Here is a 14,363-nt window from a genome sequence, read left to right on the forward strand (position 1 = left end):
TTTGGTCCATCTTAAGGGTTTTAACATGTGAAAATCTAAAGGAGTTATTCTGTGATGAAACTAAAGGTTTGAGGTCTGTTTTTGAGTCAATTATGACTTGTTTAGACACTTAGTTTGCTGATTTCTAGTTTATAACATGTAGAATTGAATAGATGAGTTTTTTAGTGGTTGGGTTGATCTAGTGCATTTTGTTTCTAACTAAATGAGCAAATATGTACTCAATTTCAGTCATAAACTTGTTTTTGCATCAATTCTAGTGTCAAGGATACCAATTTGGTCTTTTGGATAGGTTAGAGGTGCACCAAAATAAGAAAAATAAGTTGTTGCCATCTGGTATAGCGTTGAATGACCTTATGTGGCACTAAGCGTTGTCAAAAACCCGAGAGCCACTGGGCTCTAGGACTACACACCATCCTGGGCGCTGAGCGTCACGAAGTTAGTGAGATCTCTAACTTTTGGGCGCCAAGTAGTAGAATTGGGCACTAAGCGCCACTTTTCAACTATAAGTCTGGACCTTTGTTTCCCTTAATTCGCTAGGCGAGAGCTCCTCTCGTTGGGCGATGTGTGTGGCTCGCTGGACGCCTTGTCTCTTCGTTGGGCACCCTATTTTTGGTCATTCATGTTGTTTTCCTTGCTTTCTTTTCTTGATTGTTTTGAGCTGATTATTATGATGTTATGTGTATCTTTTAAAGTTTATGAATTCCTTTGAATGGTAATGATGAAAATGTATTTGGTTTAAGTATGTAGTGAAAATTTCATGGAAAAGATCATTGTGTTGTGCTTGTGTGTAATATTGATGTAGGAGATTTGAAATGAGGAAATGTTTCTGACACTCTAATATGCATCCAACCTCAAGTTGAAATGGGTGGTTACGTCGTGAGGAGTAATAGGAGATCCATAGCCTATGGTCAGTTTGATCATAGGAGTTTGATGGATTAACCTTGTCTAGTAATTTGGATGGTATGTTGTTTTACTACACATGAGCAGGTCCTCCAATAGTTCGACACCAATAAATGTATCCGAATGGTCAAAGTCCAGAGTCTAGATATATGTATCTGAATTGGATAATAAAGTTGGTATGTTCTAAATTGATTGAATTACATATTTTGATCCTTATATAAATTAGCTTATCCTGTAATTTGTTTATGAATATTTCTTTTTGAGAATGATCAACTATTTGGTGTAAGCAAAGAAAAATATCACAGCGGATCAGGTGTTGGGTGATGAGGGAGCTGACACTTAGATGGAGTAGTTGGATTTATTTTCAATGTTTTGAAAAACTTTTAGTTCTTTTGTAGATATTATTAGTAGTATAAGACATCTTGTATATAAAATTTGAATTATGATTATATCATTTGAATAATTGTAAATTATATTTTATATATTTTCTTTAATTAATTGTTGTTGTTTATTGGATGTGATGATTTCTTCGTAGTATTAAAATTATAATTTTTAGATGTTACATTAACTAGAAAACATAGCTTCATAGAAGGAACGATGTCTAAGTCAAAGAAAACAATAATATTTTTTAAATTTCAATCTAGTGTGATCTATTTCCCTTCTATCACAACCATATGGAATAATCTCGAATCAGATTTCAGGGACACATTCATCTTCAAATCTTGTAATTGAGACGTGATTTGAGACTTATGAGGTAAGGTTCAATTTCTATCACTTTCTACTTTACAATAGTTAAAGCTTTAAGGAAAGAATTGATCAAATATTCAAAAACCACAAAGTGATTGAGGTGACATGAAATCTTGGATTGATAGATCATGTTATCAAGAATAGCTGAAAATACAAGTGAGTTTAGGAAAAACTCAGGAAGATAATGTCTTAATATTTTGAATTGACAGTGTGTCAATCTTAGTGTACTCATGTTTCATTTGACGGTGAATCAGTCAAAACATTAAGTTAGAGGTCAAATCGAAATATTACTAATTGAACTACAAGAATATTAGAATATGGATATGTATTATATATTATTTGTTCGCAATTCTATTAGATTCATTTTGTTACAACTTATTAACATTAATAATAGGAGTCGCTTTGAAGACAAAGACTTAATTCTTGCATGGACTTACTTTTGAAATTTGCTTATAAAATAAAAACAATAGACATCCGATTAAGGTCTTGAAGAGTGTATGCTAAAAAGGATTAGTCTAAACATATTGTCTCAACACTAAACTTTAACAATTAATTCAAATTTGAAGTCGATCTAATAACATATAAAGGTTAGATGCACATTCACTTTAAAATATAACTCAATTTAACTGTTTTCAAGTTTCAATCAAAATTTTAAAACATTGACGAGATTTAGACATCTCTCTAATAAAAGCAATTCATATGAACTTCTTCAAATGTAATTTATACTCTTTTATCATACTACATCATTATAAATATTTTTAAACAACTCACCATTTTATACATATTTTAATTTAGATTTTATTATTATACGTAATAAAATTTTTTATTCAAATGGATAAAATAATATTTTAACTTTTAAAAATGGATTACTTAAAGTTGTTTAGAAAAGCAGCTAAAATATTTTTAAGCAGTATAATGTCAAACTACTTCAACAGAAAGTTACTACAAACAACTCAAACCAACCTCTGACATACTCTTAGAGAACACTTTTGAAATTTTAAGATTTTAGGTATTCCATTTTCAGAAAAAAAAGTTCAATGTAAAATAAATTGTTTTAAAAATAATAAATTTATCAAAGCAAGCATGTCTTAGATTAGTTTATATCATTATTGACAATAGTAGAATTTACTCATCATCATTTTGATCAATATAACTCAATAGAAAACCACTAACTACTCTCCGTGCTACAGGATTGGGAATGCCACGACATAGACGTCCATCAATATATGCCAATAAGCCAGACAAGACAAATTTGCCGATGCCCCATTTTCGAATGAAACTCACTTTCTGCACCTTTCGACTAGAATTCGATGGCACATCTGCGTGACTGCCAACCTCGGACTTCTTTCCCCAGTTGATGCTGAATATAAACTTGTTAGTTCGCTTTCGCAGTATGCGTATTGCAAAGCTTACAAAAAGATGTTCGAACAATGTCAAGACTGTCGGTCCTATTCTCCATTCCTGACACAAATAATCCCGAATCAACAACTTTACATGTAACTAGCAAACTATATGCCAGTTATGCCATTAGTGAATGTATACTAAGTATGCCGGTTTCCCTTTCAGAAACAAGTGAAGCACTTAACGTTAAATAAACTTACAATGGCAACATCATACATGACAATTGAGGCGCTTACAAACTAAATTAGTGCATTCAAGGCATGCAGAGAAATATTAGTTTGGGAAGCTATTCAGCACGAAATCATTTGTATGTAAACCCATAATTCTCGTGTAGAAAAGACGGGGATACTTTAAATGAAAGTAAAAAACATAAGTGGGTCATCATTATAATCATTTAAAGTTACTGCTGTGACAAAACATAATGACTAGGAAGATGGAAATACCATAGAGAAGAAAAAGATGAAATAGTAGGATAAATAAGAAATACTCCCTAGAATAGAACATACACTTTCTCCGCGAAGACGGCTTAAAGGGCGGGATGTGGTTGACGGATCTCCTTTAAGTAATGCCTTGCTCACAAGGAACTCCTCAACACGATTTGTTATCTCATTGATAAGGGAATGATTTGGAGGTAGGTTTTTCAGGATAACCTAAACAGGTATATGAATCCATCATAACCACAATAAAGGGCAGAGGTTAATATTTTATGTATAGAGAAAAGATTATTATGAAAGCAAATAATTATACAGATAAAGGTCATCCACCACTACCAACAGAAAATTACAGAGACGAATCAAAACAAAACTCTATAGCAACAATGGACAAAGGCAGCTCAATCACTGTGCAGATCAGAATCAACACTACTTAATAAGATGTCATCCATGCGTATTTAAGATATTTGTTTAATGATTTTCAAGTTTGCATCCTCTCAAGTATTAAAATCAAATCAATCACTTCATTGCATAACATGCATGAATAGTTGTGAACAACAATTTCAAAGCAAGGTTCTTACTTGAAATTTCATTCGAAAGTACCAGCTAAGGTGTGCAATACAAATTTTCTAGATATATAGTCAAGCTCGAAAGATAATTTAAGTATGTGCAATTTATTACCTGATTGTCAATAACTCTGACTCTAAGGTATTCTTGTCTATAAACTGCATCCAGCATGGCTTGAATATATCCTTCAATGTATAACTGTACCAAACCACATATCTAATTAAAGACTAATGGCCAAATCAAGATTTTCCATAATAAAGATGGAAGAGCTGAAATATAAATATTTCTTTTTTTAAAGACGGAAGAATTTGACAAATGTATGCTATTAAGAACGAAGGATACAACAGATATATGTTATAAAGATTGATCTTGTTTGTGGTGGCAACGTAGTTAGGATGACATGAAATGATGTGATGTATTACAATGAAATGTAAAATATAAAGCATTAACCCTTATTTATACTAGTTCTAGATTCTTAATGCTAAAGAACAAATAACTTCCTAAAGATAAGATGTCTAAGAATGACATAAAGTTCCTCAAAGGATAATTTATTCTAACATATATAAAAATATCTATTGAATATTTTTTATATTCAACAACAGGGTTAATATCCCCCACAACTAACTTTGTCCACATAGGATTTTCAGCTATATACTGTGTTATTACAGTCCCACAACGGTCGGATTTGAAATTATTGTAACTACTTTTCCTATTAAAACAGAACATCAGTGACCACAAAAATATAATTTAGGAGAGTAATTATTTGGTTAGTCTAATAATCTAATGGTGTGTGCAGTTTCATTTATTAAAAAATGATATTCCGTCCTTTTTTCATTCAATTATTTTTATTTTTAATAAAAAACTCATGTTATGCATCACATACATTTTGACATCTCAATTATGCTCACATCCTAAAGTACATCTCTCATCTACCATTACATAAAAAAAAAAAAATAAAGAATAATGAATCATGAAGAGAATAGACCAAACCTATGATAAAAATATACAAGACAAACTTCAAAAAGAAGCTATACACTCCTATAAATAAGTTGGTACCTATTATAGAAAAAATCCAAACAAATTTCTCTGTTTACTCGCCAGATATTTGATATGTCTCAGAATTTGAACTTAGGGTTTAGTCAATCAAATAATATCTCTATCTGGGACCAAACCATCACCCTAGAGACGGGGATTAAGGCAAACTAGGGGTGACGGCAATAAAAATGACTTTCCAACTCTGCTCCTCATGCCTATGGTGACTGGCTTGGAGCAAGGAAAATGCAGTGCAAGTGGCTCAACAATTGATTTAAGATGGGTTTTAATACCATCTTAAAATTTAAACTTAAGATCTAAGTTGAGCATTGTCATGCTTTAAGTTCTATGTAAGTCATAACTTCAGTCAAGACAGGATGAAATCACTCCCGTATTAAAGTAAGTTTGGAGTCAGCGTAACTCGGGTGACTTTCCAACAATATGCATACATTCTTTCTAAAGTTCGAAACAATTTTGTTTCAAAACAAAGGAATTAAGAAAGACACATTTCTGGAAATGAACATACAACCCAAGAGAATAATATTCAAAATATTTAACACCTCGTCAACTCCTGGACTTCGATCAAGCAGTATTTTTCTATCGGGGCCACCTTCCATCAAAGCAGTTCCCAGAACTGATGGTTCCATAGCCAATTTTAGAATTCCTTGGTGGAAGCCACTCATCTTGAAAATTAAATGACAAAAATGAAGTATTAAACTCATCACAATTCAATAGAGAATAAGTCCCTAATAAAATGATAGTAACCAAATTAACAAGCAGGTGTTAATTCTTTACCAATCCATTGAAACCATTTGCCTCTGCACCTTTCAGAACAGAGTCTGATATTTCAGCTACAGCTGCAAAAGCAATATTGGAGCCTGCTGATCTCAACTGCTGAGTAGTTTTGAATTGATTAATATGCTGATACTCCATAATCACATTTGTAATTTAATGAAAAAATTGCCAACAAAGATTTAAGAACTCACAGTTTTCCCTAAATCACCAAAGTACCGTTTTGTCCCTGAAAAACCTTTACCTTTGATACATTTACTTATAATTTTAAAAGTACCTGGTAAACAGAAACACCAAACAGAAAATACAAATTATGTTAAATATAGTGAAGAAGATTAGGAGAAATCTCCCTTATGTGTTTAGCATACACATAGGGTAGTTTATTTATAATGTAAGATAAGGGTTAAACCCTAAATACAGAATGGGCTAAGCCCAATTAACAGAAACACACAACTTAACATCTAACACTCCCCCTCAAGCTGGAGCATATAAATCATATGTTCCAAGCTTGTTACAAAGATAGTCAATTCTAGGTCCTCGTAAGGACTTGGTGAATATGTCTGCCAACTGGTTGCTTGAGTTAACGAACTCAGTCTTGATATCTCCGGATATGATTTTTTCTCTAATAAAATGACAATCAACTTCAATGTGCTTGGTTCTCTCATGGAAGACAGGGTTAGAGCTAATATGAAGAGCAGCTTGATTATCACATATAAGTGTCATGTGAGTGGCATCTCCAAATTTCAATTCATTAAGTAATTGTTTAAGCCACACAAGCTCGCAAGTAGCAGATGCCATAGCTCTATATTCTGCTTCTGCGCTGGACCTTGCCACAACACTTTGCTTCTTACTTTTCCAAGATATCAGGTTGCCACCAATAGAGACACAATATCCAGAAGTAGACCTCCTATCAGAAGGGGAACCAGCCCAATCAGCATCTGAATAACAAACAATTTTTGTATCGTTGTTAGGGCCATATAGCAAACCTTTTCCAGGTGATCTTTTAATATACTTCAGTATGCGAACAACTGCATCCCAATGGTCTTCACATGGGGAGTTTAGAAATTGACTCACCATACTAACTGCGAAAGAAATGTCAGGACGCGTAACAGTAAGATAGTTTAATTTACCAACTAGTCTTCTGTACCGTTCAGGATCTGAGAAAGGCTCCCCCTGATTTGGTAGGAGTTTGATGTTAGGGTCCATAGGTGTCTCAACAGATTTACAGTTCATTAACCCTGTTTCCTCCAAGATGTCTAACGCATACTTCCTCTGAGATATGACAATACCATCATTGGATTGTGCTACTTCAATACCCAAAAAGTACCGGAGTTTGCCAAGATCTTTGGTTTGAAAATGATGACAAAGGTGTTGTTTCATCTGAGAGATGCCAAGATAGTCGCTTCCTGTGAGAACAATATCATCGACATACACTATTAAGTAGATACATCCAGCACTCGAGTGGCGATAGAACACTGAATGATCCGCTTCACTGCGAGACATACCAAATTGTTGAACAACACAATTGAATTTACCAAACCAGGCCCGAGGAGACTGTTTTAGGCCATATAAGGATTTGCGAAGCCGACATACCAATCCAGATGACTCCCCCTGAGCAACAAAGCCAGGCGGTTGCTCCATATAAATTTCTTCATGCAAATCACCATTGAGGAAAGCATTTTTGACATCAAGTTGGTAAAGAGGCCATTGGCGAAGAGCGGCCATGGCAATGAAGAGGCGAACAGAGGTCATTTTTGCCACTGGAGAAAAAGTATCACCATAATCCAAACCAAAAATCTGTGTGTAGCCTTTGGCAACCAGTCGAGCTTTCAGACGATCAATCGTGCCATCAGGACCAACCTTGATAGCATACACCCACCTGCAACCAACAACAGACTTTCCAGATGGTAATTGGACCAGCTCCCAAGTTCCACTGTCCTGTAAAGCACTTAATTCATCCATCATAGCTTGACGCCAACCAGGATGAGTTAAGGCATCACTCACAGATTTGGGAATTGACACAGAAGAAATGGATGAGAGACAAGTATAAAAAGATGGAGATAATCTGTTGTAATTAAGAACAGTATAATGGGGGGAAGGGTTACGGGTAGAGCGTATACCTTTACGGAGGGCAATAGGCAAGTCAGACTCAGTTGCTGGAGCCGGAGGAGACACAGGAGGCGGCACTGGAAGTGAGTCATGAGGGAGACAATTGCGGCGACGATAAACCTGAAGGGGTGGTGGTGAAGGACGATCCTGTGGTGAATGAGAGTCTAAAGAAGGAGACAAAATGGGTGGAGCATCACCAGGAGGATCACAGATAAGAGGAATATCAACAGTAACAGGGAGAGGTACAGAACTAGAAGATAAATGTGTAAAGTAAAAAGAAGATTCATCAAAAGTGACATCAGCAGAGATAAAATGACGATTGAGGGAAGGGGAAAAACACTTATAGCCCTTTTGTGACCGTGGAAATCCTAAGAAGACACATTTGTGAGACCTAGGAGATAACTTATCAAGACCAGGACTAAAATCATGAACAAAACATGTAGACCCAAAAACTCTAAGAGGTAATGGATGTAGAGGGTCTTGAGGAAATAATATAGAATGAGGGATTTTGTTTGCTAGGACGGAAGATGGCATGCGGTTGATAAGATAACATGCCGTGAGAACAGCATCACCCCAAAAACGTGAGGGTACTTGACCATGAATGAGAAGGGTACGAGTTGTTTCAATAAGGTGTCTATTCTTGCGCTCAGCCACCCCATTTTGTTGAGGGGTATAAGCACATGAGGTTTGGTGAAGAATGCCATGAGAAGCCATAAAATGTTTAAACTGTTGAGAAAGGTATTCACGACCATTATCACTACGTAAAGTGCGAATAGAAACCCCAAACTGAGTTTTTATTTCATTGAAAAAAGTTTGAAAAATAGAAAACAACTCAGAACGATTCTTCATGAGAAACAACCAAGTACATCTGGAATAGTCATCAATGAAGGTAACAAAATACTGAAATCCTAAAGTTGACTTAACACGACTAGGTCCCCAAATATCAGAATGAACCAATGAAAAGGGGGATGACGCTCGTTGTGAAACACTACGAGGAAAGGAACTACGAGTATGTTTACCTAACTGACAAGACTCACACGACAAACTTGATAATTTGGACAGACTCGGAACAAGTTGCTGCAGTTTGGCAAGACTGGGATGACCTAACTGAGCATGAAGAAGGGATGGTGACTCCATGATTACGCCAGCATGTGGAGAAGGGCTGAGATGATATAGGCCATGAGACTCACATCCTGTGCCAATCATGTGTTTCGAACTCCGGTCCTGCAACCAAACAGAATCTTTGGTAAATGAAATAACACAATTAAGGGAACGAGTTAGACGACTTACGGACAATAAGTTAAAAGGAGACCCAGGGACATAAAGTACATTATCAATGGATATGGACGGAAAAATATGAACAGTACCAATACCATGAGATGAGACTCGAGACCCATCAGCCATCGTTACCGAAGGTAAATTAGCCGGACATGACAAGGAAGAAAACAAGGACTTGTTACCAGTGATATGATCGGTGGCACCTGAGTCAAGGACCCAAGATCCGAGAGAGTGAGTCAGACCGACAAAAGGAGTACCTGTGCGTGTAACAGAAGCAGATGTAGTGGAACTAGAGTGCTGACGGTCCTCATACCATCTGAGAAATTCCTGAAAGAGTAAAGGGTTATTCATGGTATTTGATGAAGTAGGATGGTCTGCAGACGGTGATCGGGGAGGTGGATCAGAATTAGCCATTGCTATAGGTCGAAGAGGACGTCCATGAAGTGCATAACATCTATCAATTTTGTGGCCTAGCTTGCCACAGTGGTCACATTTTGGACGTCCTTTACCTGGTTGGCGAGACCGACTCCGATCATCAAGGTGGACAGCCATGGAGAGGGAGAAACCCTAAAAATTCAAAATGCTCCGATTGACGCAACGACCACAGATCCAGAAAGAGGGCGAGGAGGCGATCACGGCGGTGCTGATCGGCGGCAGAAAGCTCCGGCGACGCGCCGGCACGCGCGGCGGCAGCGGCGGCAGCGGCGACTTTTGCGGCGGCGCGTGGAGGCGCGTGAGAGGTCCGTTCGCCGCGATCTTCGTACGACGGTGGTCGCCCGGCCGAGACGCTTCCGATGGTGTGGTCGCCGGTCGATTCTGGAACTCCGGCGGCGGCGGCGGCGACGGCGGCGGCGACGGCAGCGGCGGCGATTGCGACAACAGCGGCAGTGATGGTGCCGGAGACCGTGGAGTTGACTGGAACTATTCCTGTGCTCTAGATACCATGTTAAATATAGTGAAGAAGATTAGGAGAAATCTCCCTTATGTGTTTAGCATACACATAGGGTAGTTTATTTATAATGTAAGATAAGGGTTAAACCCTAAATACAGAATGGGCTAAGCCCAATTAACAGAAACACACAACTTAACATCTAACAAATTATAAGGAGAAAAGTGGGAATTCTTGTTCTAATGTAATTCAAAACAGTAGACACAACATCAGTCTGCATGAATTATAGACAATTTAACTGAGAAATAAATGAGTTTTGAGAATAAGCACGAGTTTAGAATGGGCCATTTTTTATCATGGCAGAAGGCAAAGGTAACCCTTCCATTCCTTGAGACATCCAGTAAAGCCTTTTGCAACAATTCCTTGACCATGAATATTAATGGTTCAGAGAAAATATTTAGAGATGTAATTTCATAAAAAAAACGAAATTCATCGCATTAACCGGGACTAAGTAGCAAGAGTGTAGATATAGCCACTGCAAGAGGTTACATCTAAACTAACCGCCTAAGCTAAGGACAGCTCACATAATTTCTCAAGAGCACTCGTAAGAACTACACTAATGGTAGACAAAATTACATGCAATATCATATGTGTTCATGATCTTCTCTGTTTCAGAGCTTGTGTCTACTCCGGATCACAAATTTTCTGGATTGCAGTGGGTTGATGTTGAAGTTCGCAACTTGCAGTGGACAAAATAAGAGATTTATTACAAACTTCATAACCAAGGGGCCCTATCATGTACATTTGTTCTAAGAAAGACATTATTAACATTGATTGCTCCAAAGACCAACCATAAGTAAGAGCAGTGTGAACATAATCCGAATAGTGACAGGTTTTATAATAGGAGAGAATGTCTCACTGATAACAAAGCCATAAAGTTAATTAAAACCCTTTAGAATGAATCATGTCGTATATTTATTCAAAGAACCATGAACAGTTTCTTTTACATAAAACCCATTTGCAATCAATGGGTTTCCTGTTAGAAGAAAGAATGACAAGAGTCTAACTGTTATTAACTTGAAGGATAGTAAATTCAGCTTTCATGGCATCAAGCTAGTTGGTGTCTTCTAAGGCTGGTTTGGAAGTGTTTGGTTCCAAGTGGATGAGGAGAAGAATGGGATGAATGTTTTAGGGACAGGGAGATGTGGGTTGTTCTGGTGGAGTATTGACATTAGAGGGTGAAGGATAGGACTGATCTATTGGACACGAACAAGGAGAGACATTGGGGTTAGGAACATTAGACAGAGGGTCAATGATTTGTCAGGACTGCTGTGGGATTAATGAGATAGAGAATGAGGAAAGTTTGCATTGATGGACAGCGAAAGGAGGAAGTTAGGTTGAGTATGGGTAGCGGAACTCGTTTAAGACTAAACTCCTTGGAAATGATCAATTTTGTACTGGGCGTAACACATTTATAACCTTTGTGTTAGTAAAGTAGCCAAGAAATAAGCACTCTTGCGAGCAAAAGTTAGTTACGGTTGTTGTATGGTTGTAATTAGGGATAGGAAGAAAAACAGGAAACTTGTAAGAAGTAATAATCCAGTTCTTCTATGAAGATGTTGTTGATCAGTTATACTGCAACAACAAAGGCATGCTAGCAACATTTTAGGGGTGAGGATGCTTGGTGATGAAGGGTTAAACCAAGATTTACTATGTGACTAGATTTGGCGATGGATACAAGGACAAGTTAAAAGGACAAAACTCTTCGTCAACCAAAATGACCACCATGTGAACAACCTCCATTGCATCCAGGACACTATATGTATCAAAGACCAAAGAGATAATGGTGGGTATGGAGATAGTCTCTAAAGAAAGGGAATTAGATCCAATACAGAGACAAGATTCAAAGAATGTGACATACGCTGAAATCAAATAACAACAAAGGGAGGATGAGAAAAACTTAAACCCATTTTGAAACCGAGGAAAGCCTAAAAGGTCATACTTATGTGATTGAGCTAACAATTTACCAAGACTATGACTAATATAGCAAACAAAACATGCAGATAAAAATACTTCAAGAGTTGATGAGGTAACAAAATAGTATAGGTATTTGGTTGTTTAGGACAAAATATAGTGCCTATACGTTTAGGAATTCGTATTGTTTTGTTGTTACAAACAATCATGAATTCAATAGTAAATAATGAACTAGGAAGAAAAATTAAAAATTAACCAATCCTAGACATTAGAATGATCCCTCAAAATCCAAAGACCTAATTCTGAAATGAAAATTGAAAATGAAATTAAATGCCAATGCCCCTATGAATACGATCTACATTAGTTGTGAAATCTTGTTTGATCTGCTTATGCAAATAGAATGTTCATCAACAACTTAAGTACTTAGTGAATGAAATGACACAATCAAGAAAACAAGTGATATGACAGAGATAATAAAATCAATAGAGACCCTAGGACATTGTTATTGGAAATAGAAGGGAGAAAAAGTATAGTACAACATCAAGTAAAAAACCATGAACTTTTCCCAAGTACACAACCATGGAGACATATATGTTGTGAGGGGCTATGATACTCAAGAGATTGGTAAAAAACATAGAGGCATTATCATTGGTGTACAACAACCGAGTGTCCTTCCAAACCCCAACATGTCTCATGGCTTGAAATATCTGCTTCAAGAAAAGATGAATAGTCAACTTAAGAACATTACAAATTTAAGCATTATCTTTGGTCTAGAAAGGGTGACCAGTTTCATTAATGGTCTCAATAAGATGGCCAACTCAATCCTGTTTCTTAAGCAAGAGCTTAATATCAGAGGCTTAAACATCATTATTACTACCATCTAACTTGTCAATGGAGAGAGATTCATCCCAATTAGTAGTGGGAAAGCCATGGGTCACTTGGAGGAGACAGATGAACATCCACAAAAAGGAGAAGAGAGTGGTTCGCAATGACCAAACCAAGACTAGATCAGGAGAAAAGACATTGAGGCAGTGAAAGCTGCAAGTAATATGTGTACACAATAGCAGGTTGCTGCTTTGACAGATGTGAGATCAACAACACTAGAGTTGTTCGGACAATGCAACTCCATCAGTGAGGTTTAGGTTGTAGTAGCTAATGGCAGCAATTTCAACAGCAGAAACCTTATAAAATGGGAAAAAACTGACAGAAAAAGATGTATGATGAAGAGGGAAGAAAATTAGAAAAAGACAACTTCTAGAAAAAAATCAGAAAAAATTCAGCACTAATGGACTGTGGGTCCATCGGCAAGGCACAAATTTGGATTAGGCCCTAGATACCATGTAGAGAGAGTCATGTGCAATGGAATTCCTTGAGCTTATTATAAAACCCAGAAACTGTCAGACCTTATTAAAACGCACCCAAAACCCCTCTGCTCGGACGCCAGGTGTCAATCAACGAGGATTCAAAAATCAGATAGTGGAATGCAGGTGTCAGCAGACGAGCGGACGTTCGTTTTAAACAAAACTGATTTTTCTGAAAACCGCGTCACGCTCTCTGTATGCACTCATCTTCTCCAAAAATCCTGATCTTTCAAATTCTCCTCCTTCTCTCTAGAAACTTCCCCTTCTCTCTACCAAAACCCTTTCTCTTTTCCGATCACCGTTTAGGCACCGTGGAAGCACTTCCAGCGTCCCAAGCTTCATTTTGAACCGAACAAGTTTCAAGTTTGAATGGGTAAGTGTATCTGTCTTTAGTCGTTCGTCTTCCGCTACATGCAAATCAAGTTCTGGTTGCATGCGGGCATGTAGTCTAAGTTATTTTTGGTTTCATGTTGTTTGGTTTAGTTTGAAGAGTTGTTGATTGTTGAGAGTAGAAAGATTTGTAGTCGGACGAACCAAAACCTACCTTTAGGACGTTCATTCACGTATCGAGGTAAGGGAAGCTTATTTAATTTAATCTGTATGTTTACTGTGCTGTATGAACGTTCGTTGATTTGATGACTGGAAATGAAATATGGCTATGCTATGTTCTGATGCATGAAATATATGAAATCTCTATGTTTGGATGTTATGAAATATGAAAGTGATTATGATATGAATGTGGAAAGTTATGAAGTTGTATGTTAAGAAATGAGTTTGAATATAGATGAATTTTGAATATGAAATTCTCCTAAGAAAGAGTACGTACGTTACTGAACGGTCCTTAACCGTTCGGTTTTCTAGTGAATTTGGATTTGTAGTGGA

The 14,363-nt window shown here is 36.9% G+C and overlaps 1 protein-coding gene across 1 annotated transcript in view; it reads right to left on the reverse strand.

Moving 5' to 3' along the window:
• Positions 1-2,664: 2,664 nt before the first annotated feature.
• The window catches only part of LOC124821400 (uncharacterized), a 74,368-nt gene continuing 62,669 nt past the window's right edge, over positions 2,665-14,363 (reverse strand). Inside the window, 7 exon segments of the mRNA XM_088104632.1 lie at positions 2,665-2,907; positions 2,910-3,108; positions 3,555-3,698; positions 4,161-4,244; positions 5,639-5,761; positions 5,874-5,972; positions 6,065-6,147. Of these exon segments, the coding sequence (XP_087960758.1) occupies positions 2,867-2,907; positions 2,910-3,108; positions 3,555-3,698; positions 4,161-4,244; positions 5,639-5,761; positions 5,874-5,972; positions 6,065-6,147 (773 nt within the window). The 3' untranslated portion in view covers positions 2,665-2,866.

Source organism: Vigna umbellata, chromosome 1 (genome assembly GCF_029865625.1).
Source record: "Vigna umbellata cultivar VRB3 chromosome 1, Vumbellata_1.0, whole genome shotgun sequence".
NCBI classification, from domain to species: Eukaryota; Viridiplantae; Streptophyta; class Magnoliopsida; order Fabales; family Fabaceae; genus Vigna; species Vigna umbellata.